The 19,341-nt window shown below is 44.1% G+C and overlaps 1 protein-coding gene across 1 annotated transcript in view; it reads left to right on the top strand.

The window, feature by feature from the left end:
- The window catches only part of KLHL4 (kelch like family member 4), a 330,006-nt gene extending 318,436 nt beyond the window's left edge, over nucleotides 1-11,570 (top strand). The window contains exons 9-11 of the mRNA XM_073589878.1: nucleotides 3,825-4,037; nucleotides 4,673-4,844; nucleotides 5,581-11,570. Of these exons, the coding sequence (XP_073445979.1) occupies nucleotides 3,825-4,037; nucleotides 4,673-4,844; nucleotides 5,581-5,640 (445 nt within the window). The 3' untranslated portion in view covers nucleotides 5,641-11,570. The remainder of the gene's footprint in view (nucleotides 1-3,824; nucleotides 4,038-4,672; nucleotides 4,845-5,580) is intronic.
- Nucleotides 11,571-19,341: the final 7,771 nt, after the last annotated feature.

The following is a 19,341-nucleotide window of genomic DNA, read 5'->3' as shown; positions in this document are numbered from 1 at the left end:
TAGTATAATGCACCCCATAGTTCTTCATATAATGTATTCCCCATAGTTCTCGATACAGTATAATGCAGCCCACATATAGCATAATGCAGCCACCCCACAGAGTATAATGCAGCCTCGCCATACAATATAATGTAATCCCCACAGAATATAATGCAGCCCCCCTCTTATAGTATAATTCAGCCACCCCTTAGAGCATAATGCAGCTACCCCTCAGAGTATAATGCAGCCACTCCACAGAATATAATGTAACCCCCCATAGAATATATGGCAACCCCCTCATAGAGTAAAATGCAGCTCCTTATATAGTATAATGTAGCCCCTCCATAGAATACAATGTAGCCCTCCTCATATGGTATAATGCAGCCTCCATAGAATATAATAAAGCCCCCATACAATATAATTCAGCCCCCATAGAATGCAATGTAGACCCCTCATAGAGTATGATGCAATCACCCCCCATAAAATGTAATAAATATAATACAGCCCCCCCATAGAATATAATGTAGCCCCAAATAGAATATAATACAGCCTACCTAACCATAGAATAAAATGTAACCCCCTATATTATATAACACAACCTCCCCCATAAAATATAATGTAAAATGTACCCCCTTGGTATATAACACAGCCGCATAGTATATAGCCCACCACATGGTATATAGCACATCTCCACATGGTATATAGCACAGAACCACACGGTATATAGCACAGCACCACACGGTATATAGCACAGCACCACCATGGTATATAGCACAGCACCACCATGGTATATAGCACAGTACGACATGGTATATAGCACGGCCCACCATGGTATATGGCCCAGCATGGTATATAGCCCAGCACCACATGGTATATAGCCCAGAACCACATGGTATATAGCCCAGCCCCACATGGTATATAGCCCAGCATATTATATAGCCCAGCACCACATGGTATATAGCCCAGCATGGTGTATATCCCAGCACCACATGGTATATAGCCCAGCATAGTATATAGCCCAGCATAATATATAGCCCAGAATAGTATATAGCCCAGCATAGAATACAGCCCACCATGGTATACAGCCTAGCATGGTATAGCCTAGCATAGTATATAGCCCAGCATGGTATAGCCCAGCATAGTATACAGCCCAGCATGGTATAGCCCAGCATAGTATACAGGCCAGCATAGTATATAGCCCAGCATGGTATATAGCCACCCCCCCGAATGGCCTCACAGTCCAGTACTAACACTGATATATTAAAAAAAAAACACTCCTCACCTTCTCGTGCCCGCGTTGCTCCCGGCTGTCTCCTGTTTCCTGCTCTGCCTGGCACACAGTGAGAGCGCGATGACATCATCGCACACCCGCTGTGTCAGAGGCGGAGCGGGGAATGACGGGAGACAGAGCATCGGCTGATGCTCTCTCTTCCATCATTGCTTTGAACTGTACTGGCAGTCGCCGGTATAGTTCAATGCGGTGGTGGCGGGGGAGTCGGCACTGGGGGCAGGCGGGCCCCCCTGCCTCACAGGGGCCCCATAGCGGCTGCGTGAGGTGCCGCTAGCTGGGGGCCCCTGGGGGAGCGGGGGCCCTAGGCAACTGCCTGCTCTGCCTGCCCCCAACGCCGACCCTGGTGAGATCTCCGCTAGCACTGTGAGAAAAAGTCTCATGGAGCAGAGGTGAGTTCACTGCAGATCATTGTGAGATATTTCTCATGGTGAACTGCGGTGAAATCTCTGAGCTCAGTGCTGCACCGTGAGACATATGATTGGGGTCTGGATTCAAGTAATGTTCTGGCACCCGAACTGTACTTTTTTTTTTTTTTTTAACTGCTTGGCCAAACCCGCTTGGCCCGAACATCCAGAACTTTGCCACAAGTCTGGCACTAAATAGTCACAAATGTTTGCACCAGCTGTTTCCTAAACCAGTGGGACGGGGTCGGACTGTGCAGCACGGCAGATGTACAGTGGCAGAAATAATTCACAATATTATAGAATACATTCCAGGTTTGGGCTGGGGGATGCACCAAATCTATTAAGAACCATGCACCAAAAATGGACACATTTGTAACCAATGCTCCAGTCTTAAGAAAATGTGTCCTATTAACTATAGGAAGGTGCAGGCGTTTAATATGCAATGAACGGACGCCGGCCCTTTAACTACAAGTCACAGCTTTAATCTGCCAACTTTTCATTCTCTGCGTCCTGCACATTAGCGAAGTGTTTCCTCCGCGCTGATAAATATATGGAACTATTTCAGGTTATTTAATAATCGCTGCAGTTTCCTGCACTAAGCAGTTTTCCAGAAATGCGATTACAGCAGATTTTTTTTTTCTCCGAGCTGCAGATAAACCATTTCATTTGCCCTTTGTGAGCAGCTGCGGAGTTAATGTTCACTTCTGGCGTCTCGCTCCCGCTCCTGAGAACGATCCGACAATCAGCCACCATTCATCCCGGGGACGAGAAACCATCACTATGGGAAATATACGGAGCAGTTGCTGGGGTCATCTGGGGGCAAGAAATGTGATCTGAGGGGTCCTAACAAACATCATACGTTTACATTTACTTTTACTATCTAGCGCCCCTCCATGGTCACTACTGTGACTGCCTTTTGGGTAGTTGAGGATAAAAACGATTTGATCTGTTGCTGCGATAAAATAATCTGATTTTATGTGCAAAAAATTCAACTCTGATTTAACAGAGTAGCGATAATCTCAATCCCGTTTACTGTTCACTGCTGAAAGTTTGTTACAGTGTATCAGTGCAGACAATCCTGTGAGAGATCCAGGCGGGATTTCAGAATGACACATTGTAACAATCCATCAGGATGAGACAGAGAATCGTGATGTGTTCAGCTCAGTTAATTGTCTACTGGATTCATTGTAACAAATCCTCAGCTGGGGGACAGTTCAGGTCCATTAAGGTTATTAACCTCTGGATGGAAACACAGCTGTTCTCATTCGCTGACAGCAAGCACAGATCTCGGTAAAACCTTTAGGCTGTGTGCCCACGGTGCGTTTTTTTAAGCGTTTTTGAAGCGTTTGTGCCGGATCAGACGCTTCAGAGTCGCTTAAAAGAAGCTTCCCATTAATTTTAATGCATTTTGGCCTTTTTATGCCAATTGATGCGTTTTTTCCCGCATAGGAAACGCTTAGCGGCTAAAAATGCAGCATGCTCATTATTTTCTGCTTCTGTCCGTGTTTTTAGCTGTTTCCTATGAGTCCAGAAGACGCGTGGAAAAAAACGCATCAAAAACGCGCGGTTTTTAGGCCATGTGCACACGGTGCGGATTCTGCTGTGGATCCGCAGTGTTTCAGGCTCTGTGGGTCCGCAGCAGATTTAGGTGCGTTGTACAGTACCATTGTTTCCAATGGTAAAACCAAAAACGCTGTGCACATGCTGCGGATTTTTCCGTGGTTTACAATCCGCAGCATGTCAATTGTTTGTACGGAATCCGCTGCGGTTTCACATCTCCTTCATTGTAGAGGTGTGAAACCTCAGGGCTAAACTGCAGGCTCATCCGCAGGTAAACGGCAGGTCTTTTTGACCTGCGGTTTTTCCAAAAGCCTCGCAGAAAAATCTGCACCACCGAAAACTACGTGTGCACATAGCCTCAAGCAAAAAACACGCGGAAAAAAGCATAAAAAATGCGCGGTTTTTAAGCAAAAAACGCGCGTTTTCTGGGAAGAAGTCCGGGTTTCTATCAGTTTTAAAACGCTAATGTGGGCCCATAGCCTGAAAGACGAAATGTAACATTTGAAGAAGTTTTCATGACTCGATGATTTATTTCCGCAGGACTGTGCACTGGCCCTTTAATAGCTTATGGTTTCTTTTTTGCCCCCCAGGTTGTACGCGGTCGGGGGCAGAGACGGCAGCTCCTGCCTCAAATCCATGGAATGTTTTGATCCTCACACGAACAAGTGGAGCATGTGTGCGCCCATGTCAAAAAGACGAGGAGGCGTCGGGGTGGCCACGTACAACGGATTCCTGTACGCTGTCGGGGGTCATGATGCGCCAGCGTCAAACCTGTGTTCCCGGCTATCAGACTGTATGGAGAGGTGAGCGGAGAGACAGGAGCTGGCAATGGCTGATGCTGCCACGTAGGGGGCGCTCCGCTACATGGGAGGCAGACCGTGAATGAGACCCTGCACCGAGGTATAATCCGCTGCCCCCCATGTGACATAATAATATACAATGTACAATGTGCAGACCCCAGCACACACAATGTAGGGCAGCGAAAAGTATTCACACCCTGTCCTGAGCCCCTTCTGATTGTTACATGAAAGAATCACATGACAAAAGCAAATCAGCGAAAAGCAACTGCCCCCAAACTATATACATACATACACCATTGTGTCATTATCATGTACCCCGACTGTCAGTGTCATTATCATGTACCCTGGGTGTCAGTATCAATATCCTGTACCCCGAGTGTCATGGTCATTATCCTGTACCCCGAGGTTCAGTGCCATTATTCTGTACCCCGAGTGTCAGTGTCATCATCCTGTACCCCGAGTGTCAGTGTCATTCTCCTGTACCCCGAGTGTCAGTGTCATTTTCCTGTACCCCGAGTTTCAGTGCCATTATCCTGTACCCCGAGTGTCAGTGTCATTATCCTGTACCCCAAGTGTCAGTGCCATATTTTCTGCTGTCAGTATTTTCTTTATTTTGGGATTTGTTGTTGTTTCTATAGATATGATCCTAAGACTGACAGCTGGACGACGGTGGCGCCGCTGAGTGTGCCTCGGGATGCAGTTGGCGTTTGTTGTCTCGGTGACAGACTTTACGCTGTGGGTGGATATGACGGACAGGCGTACCTTAATACTGTGGAGTCGTACGACGCACAGAGCAATGAGTGGACGCAGGTAATTGAAGGGTGCGAGTTGTATTCAGGTAAGAGAGGAGATAATGGAGGGTCCGCGCAGCCCCCTGGGAGAGTCATTAACTCCTTCATACCAATAGTAAAGTGTAAATCCAATTTCGCTTGTGATAACAATTTCGTTAGTTCAGCATTGTAATGATTGTGGGAATAGCGCCATCATTTGGGCAGCAATGAGAATTACGGCGATGCGGAAATATCTCAGTCACTCACCTGCCTCCATGCTGCAGTGATCATTACTGTTTAACCCCGAAAACAGCTCCACCCCTGTCAACAGGTTGTGCGCGGCATTGCAGGTCAGCTCCAGTCATCTCATTGACAAGGACAAGAACGAGTGGAAAAAGTTGTATCGTCAAAATCACAAAAATTCAGCCCATTACATTTTTATGTGGAGGTCCATTGAGATAGAAAATAACCACACATAGAATAGCAATTCTTTCTAATATGGGTTTTGGTATTGAGAGGAAAAAAATCAGACACCCCCTGTTAATCATAGTTTTCTGACATGTTGACCCCTGATGAAATGGAATGATGGAAACCCCTAAGAGTCATTTTCTGAGGTCCGCACAATACGATTCTTGATCATTAATATCTATAAAACTTGGCTTTTTGATTTTCTCATAATTTCAGAATGATGTGCATCTAGTGCCCTCTAGTGTCCACATAAAGATTGCAGCAAAAGTACAAAAGTTCTTGCTGTGAGTTGTCTCTGTCGTTTGCAGGATGTCCCGCTGAACATTGGACGGGCCGGAGCGTGCGTCGTGGTGATAAAACTGCCATGAATGTATCTTGAGTGTCCAGCACAGAAAGGACAAGATTACGTAATGGAAGTAAAAACGACACTGACTCAACGTGGCCAAAAGAAACATTTTCTGATAAAGACTGGGGTCATAAAACTGCCATTTTATAAGAACAAATTATTGTTAAGAATTAGGAAAAAAATAAGAAACGTCAAAAACAATGACAAAGAAATGGCCACATTTGACTTCTAGACTAGAACTCTATAAATATATTTTATGTAACATCCTAGAGTGATGGCGCCTTATATTTTAGTAGATCTCGTTCTGTAAATTAATTAAAGGGAGGATTTTTATACGGAGGATGAAAAGTTATTAAAGTAATAGGATTCAGACCTTGTAGATATTCTTCTCCTGGTTTATAGGATTTTACCTTTTTTATGCCCTAAACAGTTTTTTTTTTCCATAAAAAGATTTATTACATTCAGTGACATGTAAAAGTTTGGGCACCCCTGGTCAAAAATTCCTGTTATAGTGAACAGTTCAGCAAGTTGAAGATGATATTATCTAAAAGACCTAAAGTTACAGATGACACAGTTCCTTTGTATTGGTGGCAAAAAAATGTATATTTTTAATCTTTTACATTTTAAAAATTACAAGAAGAAAAATGGGCTGATGCAAAGGTTTTCGGCACCCTGCATTGTTAGTACCTAGTAGTACGCCTTTTTTTGTAGCCAGACAAGAGTCTTTCAATTTTAATTGGAAGGATTTTCATCCATCCATTTTCCTTTGAAGAATTCCTCCAGTCCTGTGAGATTCCTGGGGCGTCCTGCATCCTCTGCTATTTTGAGGTCTAGCCACAGATTTTCAATGATGTTCAGCTCGGGGGACTGTGAGGGCCATTGTAAAACCTTCAGCTTGCGCCTTTTGAGGTCGTCGATTGTGGATTCTAACGTGTTTAGGGTCATTATCCATCTGTAGAAGCCATCCTCTTCCTCTTTTCACCTTCAGCTTTTTTACAGATGGTGTTATGTTTGCATCAAGAATTTGTGGAAATTTCATTGAATCCTTTCTTCCCTCTACCCGTGAAATGTTCCCCATGCCATTGGCTGCAACACAACCCGAAAGCATGATTGCCCCACCCCCATGCTTAATGGTTGTCGAGATATTCTTTTCCTGAAATTTTGTGCCCTTTTTTCTCCACACATACTGTACCTTTAATCATTGTGGCCAAAAAGTTCTAATTTAACCTCATCGGTCCATAGGACTTGTTTCCAAAATGCATCAGGCTTGTTTAGATGTTCTTTTGCATACTTCTGACGCTGAATTTTATGGCAAGTACGCCGGAGAGGTTTTCTTCTGATGACTCTTCTATGAAGGCCATATTTGTGCCAGTGTTTCTGGACAGTAGAACAACGTGCCACAACTCTAGAGTATGCTAAATCTTTCTGAGGGGCTTTGCAGTCAAGCAGGGATTCTGATTTGCCTCTCTAGCAATCCTATGAGCAGCTCTCATTGAAATTTTGCTTGGTCTTCCAGACCTTATCTTGACCTCCACTGTTCCTGGTAATTGCAATTTCTTAATTAGATTTTGAACTGAGGAAAGGGAAACTTGAAAATGCTTTGCTATCTTCTTAAAGCCTTCTCTTGCTTTGTTTTCAGAGTGCTAGGTAGCTGCTTATAAGAACCCATGGCTGCTGTTTTTTGGCACAAGGTTAGAGGAGGCTGGGTTTTTATAAAGCTGGGAAATTTGCATCACCTGACCTTTCCTAACGATGAAGGCGAACAAGACATAATCCTAACAGGCTAATAAAGGTCTGAAACTTGGTCACAGTTACCTGAACACACAAATCTCCAAGAGTGCTAGAACTTTTGCATCAAACCATTTTACTTTTTGAAATTTATTAAAAGGAAAAGATGAAAATATATATATTTGCCTAAAATACAAAGGAAATGTGTAATCTTTAGCTTTAGAGATCATTTCATCTTCAACTTGCTTAGCTGTTCACTACAACAGTAATTTTGACGACAGGTGCACAAACTTTTAAAGTGACTTAAAGGGAATGCCTCATTTTGTCATTTTAATTTCAGTAATATTATTTCAGCCTGAAAAAAATCATGTTTTTTCTTTACTTTTTAATAATTAAAGGGGTATTCTGCTTTCGGCTTGGCCGTTTTTCTTAACATAGATGCAGATCCCAAAAATGGACCTGCAGGTATCAGTCTTTTATGGCACATCCTGTGGTTATGCCGTAAATATCTGAGAAAAGATAATCCCTTAGAAACCTGTACCAAAGGAGAAGAAGACTGTTGATCTTAGAATTTTATGATGTTGAGATGACTGTGCTGATTCTGAGCCAGTCTGCACAGCAAAGCTAAACAGGAAAGTACAGGGGACAAGATGTGTCAGCCTATTGTCTGCCCTCCACTGGCAAATAGGAAAACTGCAAAATCCTTTTATTGCATTTTAAAGTAACAAAAATTAGAATTTACAAAATAAATACATGTTTACAATTTTCTGATGATACATTCCCTTTAAGAAACTTTTTCTGATTGAAAACTCATTGCATCATCTTAAAGCTGCAAAAATATATTCAAGTATGGAAAAAAAAATAAATAACCCCCCCCCCCAAAAAAAAAAGTAATAATGTGCTTCCAAACGGCTTCATTGAAGTCTAATTACTTGACTCTTGGTACTGTGACTGCACTGGAGTTGCCTGGAGGCCAAAAAGAAATGTCATTTCCAGCAGAATCCGTCCCGCTTTATTAATTAAGAAACATTAAAAAAAAATTAAAAAAAAGACTCTTTCCATAGATCGTCCTTGGCATGAAATGTAAATGGAAGATGAAATTAAGTTTTTCTTAATATTTTTAAGACAATTTATACTTGTTATTTGTAAATTTAAGCAAAATGGAATGAAATTAGTAATTTTTCTATTCAATTTTTTTATTTTATTTGTCTAGTCATCAGAACTGCTAAATGTCCATTGTAGTGTAAGAAACATTCCATGTAGAGTTTTATGGCACAATATTCTTTTTTGTAGTTGTAGCGAATATTGCGACAGTATTATCAAAGCTAAACAGAAGAATGAGAGCGTTATAAAATGATCCATCCTGGTTAATATTAAATAAACAGATTAAATTATATGGACTCCTTTAATGTGATGCACAGTCACAAATTAGGACTGAGGAGCTTAGAAAAAGACAAAGGAGTAGGAACTCAGAAGAAACCATTGAAAACTTCACATTAATTATGAGCTCACTGATGGATCCTCAGTTATCTCATTCTGCTGCCAACAATAGATAGTGGGATATAGAAGGCAAACAGTGCAAGATTTATAATGAAACCCAAATCGAAAAATTATTTTTATCCCTAAATACATGACTTTAAGTAAAAAATAAAGAAGTAAATATTATGAATAATTTATTTATCTTGCATAGAGTCATGCATAGGGATAAAAGTATTTTTTCCATTTGGGCTAAATAGTGTGTGTATATATATATATACTTTTTATTTCACTTATTTTACATGAAGTCATGAGTTTAGATAAAGAAATAATTTTTCCATTTGGGTTTCTATAAAAGTTTTGCACTGCTTATCCTTTATAACCTTCATGTCGCACTGTCTATTGATGACTGCAGAATGAGATAACTGAGGATCCATCAGTGAGCTCATTCTCATGGGTGGTTTTTGATAGTTCTATCTGTTTTCTTAGTTGCTACTCTTATGTCTTTTTCTAAGCTCCTCAGTCTTGTTTTATGACCACAGATCACATTAGAGGACAACTGAACCTTTACAGGGAAAAAAAAACTTACAAACCCCTATATTTAGAATTAGCTTACTGAAGGATTCTCAATTAACTCATTAACTCAGCCACCAGTTTGCAGGGAAATAAAGAGCCTGTAAAACTCAAACAATGCAACATTTTTAATGAAACTCAATAAAAAGTGACTGTTGCCCCAAAATATAAGTAAAACAGATAACTAAGTAAATAAAGTGCCCTCAATGGAGTCTATTTTAAAAATAACATAAAATAAAAGATTAATAATTTAACCACTAAAACCTCAATATATAGACATTAGGGAGACCATTGTCTTAGGACGCCCCTCTTTGTGGTAGATTAGAGCCGGTGTCGCTCCAGGGAACCCGGCCCATCATTGACCAGAGAAACTCATGGCTGCACCCATAGCAATCATCTGATCAGCGGCAGCGGTTTTAGAGAACTCGTCTTAATGATACAATTTCACCTATTGAGCTACTTTAGATCCAGAATAGCATGTAGCAAATCAAAATAAATTATATATATATATATATATATATATATATATATACACATTTACATAATTTTGACTATTTTTTTTATATTTCCCCTGCTCAGATATGTGGAAATGTGATGAAAGTCCTCGCTGATCCTTTCCATTTTGACAGTATAGATCTGTGCAGGGCTCTGATCCCTTAGGTGAACGATAAACACAAAGTTTGAAGGAAGTGGCCAGAGTTGCAAAACTTTCTTTATTTTGTTACTATGATTTCTTATTGCGAATACCTGCTGAATTTAATTTTGTTTACATTTTTATTAACTATTTTGTGTTGCTAAATTTAAAAAATTCAACTTTAAAAGAAAAAAAGTGCAATGTGCATTGTAAAATACTGTGAATTATGTACAACCCTAACTGCTCAGCCGGCTAAGATGAAAAAAATATATATGAATGAATGAATGTTTTAAAAAAAAAAAAAAAAAAAAAACAATTAGGATTTCATAAACAGTTTTTATTCTGTTTAACATAAGAAATTAATTTAAAACTGAAAATGTAACAATTTGCAAACCTTTTCCTGCCGATCATGTGATCGCCGGGTCGTCTTCATATGTTGGTTGCATTTCTCTCCTTTGTACGCTCTTTTGAGTACAGTTTGTGCTTTTGTGTTATGGATGCGTATGGTATATCACATTGATATATGATGAATTATGACCTCACATTCCGAGTGCCAATGCCGATGATGTGCGTAACCCTCATAAACGCGTGCACTGTGAAGAATACGACATCCGCAGCACCATCGCATGTTTACATTCCGCCAGCAACTTGAAGATTTAGGGAAATATAACAAAATATCACATTGATAAGAAAATGCTTTTTTTTTTTCTTTGCATGAGGTTTACACCACGATGGCGGATTCTTCAGAAATCTGGTCCAGACACTGGATTACTTTGTAAAAATGTACGTCTCATTATTACCACCTTGGTGTTCGGTTAGTTGTACGTTACACAAAAATAAATCCCGGGCTGCACAAGTCATCCATGTGCTCCATTTAAGGAGGTTGTCTGGCTGAGAAAAACCATTGGGGGAGTTCTGCATTATTAGAGAGGGTCCCTCTTTTGTGACCTCTTCCCTGTGCAGGCCCCAGCTGTCCTGTGCTTTATAAAGACAGTCCATTGATTAACGTGGGCACATTGTAATACACCATGTCCCCTAAGGTGGTGCTGCAGGAAAACTTAGCACTTGTTGCCAAGTTGCGCTAAAGATTAAAGTTGATCACTGGGCAAAAAAAGTCTATTTTAGGGGACGCTATGGCAGACAACCCTATCCTGGAAGTGATACATTCTCAATATCATTTTTGTATTTTTTTTAAATAAAGTCTTTTTTATTGTTTTTTTTTCAGCTATTTATTTAAAGAGATTGTTTTATCAGAGATAATCTGCATCGTGTTGTGGTCATCAGGGCGATCGTGTTTCTGGCTGACTCAGCCATATGGGGAATCCACTGCCCCCTATGATTTCCATAAATCATAAAAGGCCACATGGACAGGGGTAGGATTTACATGACAAGCCCTGCGACATTCCAGGAACGTTGGAGCAGATGTTTGATTGTTTCTTAAATGTTTGTGAAAAATCCCAAATCTTTACATTCCTTTGATGATTTCTGGGCATGGTTTTATGGAAAAAAAAGACATTTTATGAATAAAGAAATTCTATATATTTGTGTGTGGGGGTCTCTGCTTTGTGGCACTAATGACATCACACATCGAGTGTGGGCTGCTAGGAATAATTATTAGATTGCACGATACAGGATATATAATATACGGATCAGATGGGGAACAGTCAGAAATGTGATGCATAACCAACAGATTTGGGGCCTCTACCGATCCTGCCCGATTTCTCTGCACCTATGCCAAGTAGGTGGGCTTTTATTGTGATGTCATGTCCCTGAGCCAATCACATCTCCATCCTACCATATGCTTGTTACAGCATGTAGCCTCATACACAAAGAAAGATGGAGACTGCACCTGCATCCCCCTCCTCCTGTTCTGCCAGTTATTATATCACTGAATTTCTTACATGATCACTATGTCAATATTGGACATTTTGTAACACTTCTTATAACAAAATTTATCTTCTTTCTCCAATTATGAGCCACATCTTCTCCCTGCATCTCCTGAACTATTTTTTTTTACTGTTAAAAACATATAAAATCTACAAGACATACTGCCAGCTCACTGAGAGATCAGATTACAGCTGCATATTGGAATCTATAGGGCGGTGGGCATGGTGAGAGAGGGAGAGACATACCAGGGAAGTGGGAAGTGTTGTAGAAAGTGTTTTATCTTACTTCAGTGCTGAACTCACAGCTGGACTGCTTAGTACTGCAATATAATGTTCTCCATGCAGCTGAGGTTTTCTAGTAAGCCCTTTATTTTACCACTGTGTTGGATTTATGTCTACACTAGAGTTGAGCGACTTTTGGTTTTTCAGGGTCGAGTTTCGTTTCGTGAAACCCGACTTTTCCAAAAGTCGGGTCGAGCAAGATCGGCCGATTATAGGGAAAAGTCGGGGTCGTCCCGAAACACGAAACCCAATGTAAGTCAATGGGGAATAAAAGTCGGCAGTGAGAGGAGGACAGGAAACACACCTACAGTGCTCATTTGAATGCCAAAAGCATCAATTCTTCTTACTTAAGCTGTCAACCTTAATTAACTTCATAATACTAGTTACGCACTGAAAAAGGGGGGTTATTTGGCTAAAGTTGTGGGTGGGTAGGGCTGGCTCCAGGTTTTCATGTGCCCTGGGTGAAAGAGCGCCCCTAACACATACCACAACTCATCATGCTCCGATACGGCAGAGAAATAGCGGTATAGTACAATGAAAAATACGTCACTTTTTACATCTCATGACGAGGCCCATCTATTTCTCCATACAGAATCATTGGTCCCATATACTGTTTGAAACAGTATATGATGAGCTCCACATAATGCTACAGTATATGTTGGTCCCCATGGATGAAGCTCCACTGTCTTATGGGCCCAAATAATGCTCCAAACATAATGGGCCCCATTTCTAATGCTCTAGTGTATAATGGGCCCTGTAAATGCTGATCCAGTGTCTGATGTCCACCTTTGGAATGTTCCAGTGTATGGTGGGCCCCATCTATCATTCTCCAGAGTATAGTGCTCCCCAAAAATTGCTGTCCCAACATTGAAAACAATCAAATAAGTCTCCTCGCTAGGGAATCCCTGTACTAGTCTGGACTCCTCGTCGTCCCCATCTTCCATCTCACTGCACAGTATTTCAACCTTGCAAGTGCTGTGATCCTGAGCAAGCAGGGGGGGCCCACTCGTTGGCGACGGCACTGGCACAGGGCCCCTGATAGTACGGTGGTGTGTCTGATGGCGGGTGGGCTGAACCTGCACTTTCATCTGCAGCTTCCTCTTTGTCACCGTGTAAGATGGAACTGTATATGGGAAGGGTAACCTGAGTTTCATCAGGGTCAGATTCAGGCCGTGTAGAGTGCGAGGGGAATGTAGTGGTCTGGGTCAATGTACCAGCAGATTCATCGAGCAGTGGCTGGGCATCAGTGCACTTGTGTCGCCCCCAGGAGTACGGTCGCCACAGTGGCATTACCTTCCTCCTAGGGAGTGTGATGTCATGCTTGGGAGCAACGAAGGATCTCTCTAGCAGGTTAACTGATTGGGCGGCGTTATTCCCACGAGTCATGACCCTCCAAACAGTGTTCATGAAGGCAAAGTGTTTGTTTTACGTGGGCAGTATGGTTGCAAAGCTGAACCTTAAAGGAATGTCCAGAAGGGCACCACCAGGAGTGGAGCCTACGGTTAAATTCGACTCCACCTGGGAAACCTCAACCATGCCAGCTACAGAACAGATGCACACATTGCAAGCTTAATTCCGTTAACGAACGAGACTCCGTCATGCCCCGCAGTCCAAGTCCGGCTTACTAGAGGGACACGTGAGGCTCTGGCACATGAGATTGGCCAATAACTGGTGTGTCATGCCCTTACATGTCCGTGGCTGCATGTGCGCTACACTGAAAAGGCCAGCTTTTGTCGCTTACAGGTGCAGATAACCCGCTGAACAACGTTAGTGATGGGGATCACTGATTACAATTATTACCCGCGAACGATGATTTCCCAGTAAGTGCAGGTCAACCGCAGTTCCGGAATTAGGCCTAACCGTCATTCCTGAAAAAATGAAAAACTTACGTGTGCAAACCACAGGTGCTGTAGCTTGCTTAACAGCTCGCCAGCCGTTCTCACGCCCAGTATGGGTTACACGTGATTGCACAAAGGTGAGAAAGGTTACCGTATCCCCGGATAACATGTATGGATAGCGTACACATTCAAAATATATGTCTATACATCAGGAGGCAGGCTCAGACGGTGTCAGGCCCAGTATGGATTGCACGTGATTGCACAAAGGTGAGAAAGGGTACCGTATCCCCGGATAACATGTATGGATAGCGTACACATTCAAAATATGTCTATACATCAGGAGGCAGGCTCAGACGGTGTTAGGCCCAGTATGGCTTGCACGTGATTGCACAAAGGTGAGAAAGGGTACCGTATCCCCGGATAACATGTATGGATAGCGTACACATTCAAAATATATGTCTATACATCAGGAGGCAGGCTCAGATGGTGTCAGGAATAGTATGGATTTGACGGCCCAGACTACACAGCGGAGGAGCAGGGAGAGGTAAAGATTGCAAATGCTGGGGCCCTGCCCAAGCAAGGGGGGCCCACTCGTGGGCGTCGGTACTGGCACTGGGCCCCTCATAGTACGGCAGTGTGTCTGATGGCGGGTGTGCACCACCACCGTCAGAGACACTTGATTGCACTATGAGGGACCCTGTGCCAGTGCCCGCGCCCAAGAGTCAGCCTACCCACCTGTCCAGGGCAACGGCACTCACACGGTGTCGTGCGCTAGGTGGTGACCCCGGCCATGGGGGGGGGCAGCACAGTTAGGGAGTTTTAGAAAGTGGCATATGTTGATGTTGGACATTCATCTGATGCAAAAGGCGAAATAGGTCAAGTCCCAGGAAGAGGTGGACCAAAGCAAGCCATTTTTCTGTCACCCTATGTGTCATCAGGGGAAGGTGGGACAAAATCCTTGGAAACCCTTGCATGGTTCATTTTAATGAAGGTTAGATCATCCACATTTTGGGTTGACAGACGGGTCCTTTTTTCTGTCAGGATTGATCCAGCTGCACTGAAGACTCTTTCCGATAGCACACTTGCAGCTGGGCAAGCGAGCTCCTGTAAGGCATATTGTGCCAATTCAGGCCAGGTGTCCAGTTTAGCAGCCCAATAGTCAAAGGGGAATGACCTGTGTGGGAGAACATCGATATGGGAGGAAAAGTAGTTTGTAACCATAGTTGACAACTGCTGTCTCCTGTCACTTTCCATCGATGCTGTATTACCAGTTGTGTGAGCGGTACTTGAAAAATCAGTCCACAACATTGTCATGAAACCCCTGTCTCCAACGCCACTTCCACTTCCACTTGCACCATGAACACCTCTGCCAAGCTGCCCCCGGCCCGTACGGCTCGTATGAGAACCATCACCGCTGCTGTGTGCTGGGAATGCCTCAAGCAACCGATTTACCAGAGTTGCTTGTTTATTAGCCAATATTAGGTCAAGGTTCTCCTGTGGCATGATGTTTTGTAATTTGCCTTTATAGCGTGGATCCAGGATGCTGGCCAACCAGTAGTCATCATCGTTCATCATTTTGGCAATGCGGGGGTCCCTTTTTAGCATCCGCAAGGCATAATCTGACATGTGGGCCAATGTTCCCGGTGTCAATGATGCACTGCGAGTGCTGGGTGGAGGAGCACTTTCTGGCAAATCCACATCCCTCCAGTCACGCACAAACCCTGTACCAGACCTTGCCACGCCAACATTTTCACTTGCCCCACGAGATGCATCCTCCTCCCCTAAGTAATCATCCCCATCATCATACTCCTCCTCCTCTTCTTCCTCCAACTCGTCCAGGAGAGGTCCCTGAGCAGACAATGGCTGAATGTCATCAAGGATTCCCTCCACCTCTTCCTCCTCGTCAACATTGGCTGCAGACGCCTGCTCCTTAAGGTGCGTCAAAGTTTGCATGAGCAGACGCATAAGTGGGATGCTCATGCTTAGGATGGCGTCGTCTGCGCTTACCAGCCGTGTGCATTCCTCAAAACACTGAAGGACTTTACAGAGGTCTTTCAGCTTCGACCACTGCACACCTGTCAACTCCATGTCTGCTCTCAAAGTGCCTGGCCGTGTATCCTCCCACAAATGCATTATGGCCTGCCTCTGCTCGCACAGCCGCTCAACCATGTGCAGGGTGGAGTTCCACCTTGTTGCAATGTCGATAATGAGGCGGTGGTTGGGAAGGTGGAGCAATCGCTGCAGCTTCTGCATACGAACGGAGTGTACAGGCGACCGGCGGATGTGCGCGCACAGTCTTCGCACCTTATGGAGCAGGGCTGTTAACTCCGGATAATTTTTGAGGAAGCACTGCACCACCAGGTTCAAGGTGTGAGCCATGCAAGGTATGTGGCTGAGTTTTGAAAGGGCTATGGCTGCCACAAAATTACTAACTACCTTGCCTGCCTGTTGTGAGTTCATTTTCCCCTTCATTACTGAGGCCCGAGGAACTCCCTCTTCTGGTAAAGAAAGGTAGTGAGCCTGATTGTCAAACACCTGAGGCTGATGATTGTGACTGGCTGCGTGGAGTTACGGACTGGATATAATGCTGCCGACGCCCTTCTGCCCTGCGGGTGATTTCTCTGTGGGATCCTTGGAGACCAGTCTGAATTCCTGCTCCTCCAAAGCTAAGCTTGCTGCTCGGCCTTTTGCTTTTGTGCTTTGACTTTGTTTTTGCTTTGTTTTTCTGGATTTCTGCCATTCCCTGCTGGGGTGTGCTGAATTCACTTAGCTCTGTCTTCTGAAAATACCTGAGTGCTGATTCAGTTTTTGAAGCCTAGCTGCTTCAGGGCCTTTTTCATATCAGCTGGTTGGCTTGTCTTTGATAGGGTTTTGGCAGATTGCAGACAGCAGCCTTCCTTTCCTTTCCTATCCAGGTAGTTTTGGGGCCCCGTCTTTGCTCAGTCTATCTTTCTGTCTGTGTTAGTATTTTCATCTTGCTTCACCGTCATTATATGTTGGGGGCTGCCTATTGCTTTGGGGTCTGCTCTGGGGCAGTTTAGATTTCCCCTTTCTTTCTTTAGGCCTATGTATTTCTCCGGCTGTGATCGAGGGGTCTAGGGCATCGTAGGAACCCCCCACGGCTACTGCTAGTTGTGTTGATAGGTTCAGGGGTCTGCAATCTGATAGTTGCCAACTTATCTGGTTTTCTGGACTTAGCTTGTATTTCTGCTTTGCCTCCTACGGTGACTCATTCATAACACCTGCCTCAAGATGTACACTGCCCAGCCATGACTCAGTTTGTCGCTTCAAGTACTTGGTCAGCACCTCGGCGGTGTGTCTGTCGCCCAAACACATCATCTGCAACACAGCCTGCTGACGCTTTTCACTAGCTGCTCGACATGGGGACACCTCGTGTGCAACAGTGGCAGCTGCAGATGGAGTGCTCGTACGACTGCGCTCTGTGGACGAGCTTTCGCTTCTGGAGGAGGAGGAGGAGGATGGTCGAACGCCTACAGCCAACTGTTTCCTACACCGTGGGCTAGGCAGCACTGTCCCACCACCGCTGTCCCCTGTGGACCCTGCATCCACCACATTAACCCAGTGCGCAGTGATGGACACGTAACGGCCCTGGCCATGCCGACTGGACCATGCATCAGTTGTGAGGTGCACCTTTCCACTCACTGACTGCTTGAGTGCATGGACAATGCGGTCTTGTACATGATGGTCAAGGGCTGGGATGGCTTTGCGAGAGAAGAAGTGGCGACTGGGTAGGTCATAGCGTGGTACTGCATAGGCCATGAGTTCGCGGAAAGCTGCGCTTTCCACCAACCGATAGGGCATCATCTCAAACGAGATTAGTTTGGCAATGTGGGCGTTCAAACACAGTGTACGCGGATGAGAGGATGAGTACTTTATTGACCTACTCATAGTGTCTGGGAGGGTGAGCTGGACTTGAGAGCTGCATATGGTGGAAGTAGCGGTAGACAGGGCGGACTGAGAGAGGGTTGATGATGGTGATGGAGTTGGTGTTCTTTCTGATGGCCTAGATTCAGTATTTCGTTGATATAACAGTGGGATTCCCTGACTGCTGTGGCCTTGCAACGACACCTCAACATTTGCTGCTGTGCTAACCGGTGGGCTTACAGTGGGGGAAACAATGTAGCATTGCTGACTACCTTCTTTGTGATCAGTTGCACATGTGGCACTTGAGGTTTGGTGTTGTGTCCACGCTTGCAAGTGCATGCTGGTTAAATGTCTAAGCATGCAACTTGTATTCAAATTTTTCAGATTTTTCCCTCGGCTAAAGGTCTTTGCGCACTTCTTACAGATAACCTTGGCCTGATCATGAGGATTTTGTTCAAAAAAGTGCCACACTGCACTCTTCCTACTTTGGCAGACATTTTGCGGCCTAGCACGCTGTGATGTTTTGACCCTCTGGACAAGCTGTCCAGCAACTCTTTTGATTTTTGGAACCTGTCTTTGGAGTGCTCCGGGCCTGCCAGATAACAGCTGTTGCGATGTCTGCTGTGGATGCTCCTCATCTGAGCTATTGGAAGCAGCACCCTCTTCCCCCAATGGATGCCAATCTGGGTCAACAACTGGGTCATCCATCACCTCCTCTTCAATGTCATGTGCACCTTCCTCTGTGTCACCGTGTATGGTGGTATAGTGTGCGGGAAGGGGCACCTGAGTCTCATCAGGGTCAGAATCTGGCTCTGTACACTGCGAGGACAATGTAGTGCTCTGAGTGAATGTACCAGCATCATAATCTATCAGCGGCTGTGCATCAGTGCACTCCATGTCAGATTCATCTTGGCCTGGGTAATTCACCATTTCACTTGATAATCCAGGCATGGTATGTGAAAACAGCTCCATGGAGTAATCAGTAGTATGGCCTGCGTCATCCTTCAATCTTGGTTGGGGTGAAGGACACAAGGAAAGGTGTGGTTCATGAACATGAGCCTCCAATGACGACTCAGTGCTTTTACTTTTTACAACTTCAGAAGAGGAGGCGATAGAGCTGGAGGCTGAGTCAGCAATGTAAGACAAAACTTTTTCCTGATGCTCTGGCTTTAAAAGCGGTTTGCCAACTCCTAGAAAACTAAGCCTTCGAAGCCTTATGGAGCCAGACGATGATGCAGGCTCAACACCTCCTGCATTCGGTCGTATTTTGCTTTTGCCACTACCATCAGATCCACCACCAACACCATCATTACCAGCTGCCAACCCCCACCCAATTCCACGGCCTCTTCCACCAGCCTTCCTCATTTTTGGTAGAAATGTAGACAAAATCCAACAAACTATATAGTAATGTAAAACAAGGT

Source organism: Dendrobates tinctorius, unplaced genomic scaffold, assembly GCF_039654945.1.
Source record: "Dendrobates tinctorius isolate UK_male_01 unplaced genomic scaffold, ASM3965494v1 ptg000114l, whole genome shotgun sequence".
Classification (NCBI taxonomy): Eukaryota; Metazoa; Chordata; class Amphibia; order Anura; family Dendrobatidae; genus Dendrobates; species Dendrobates tinctorius.
This window is presented reverse-complemented; position numbering and strand designations above follow the sequence as displayed.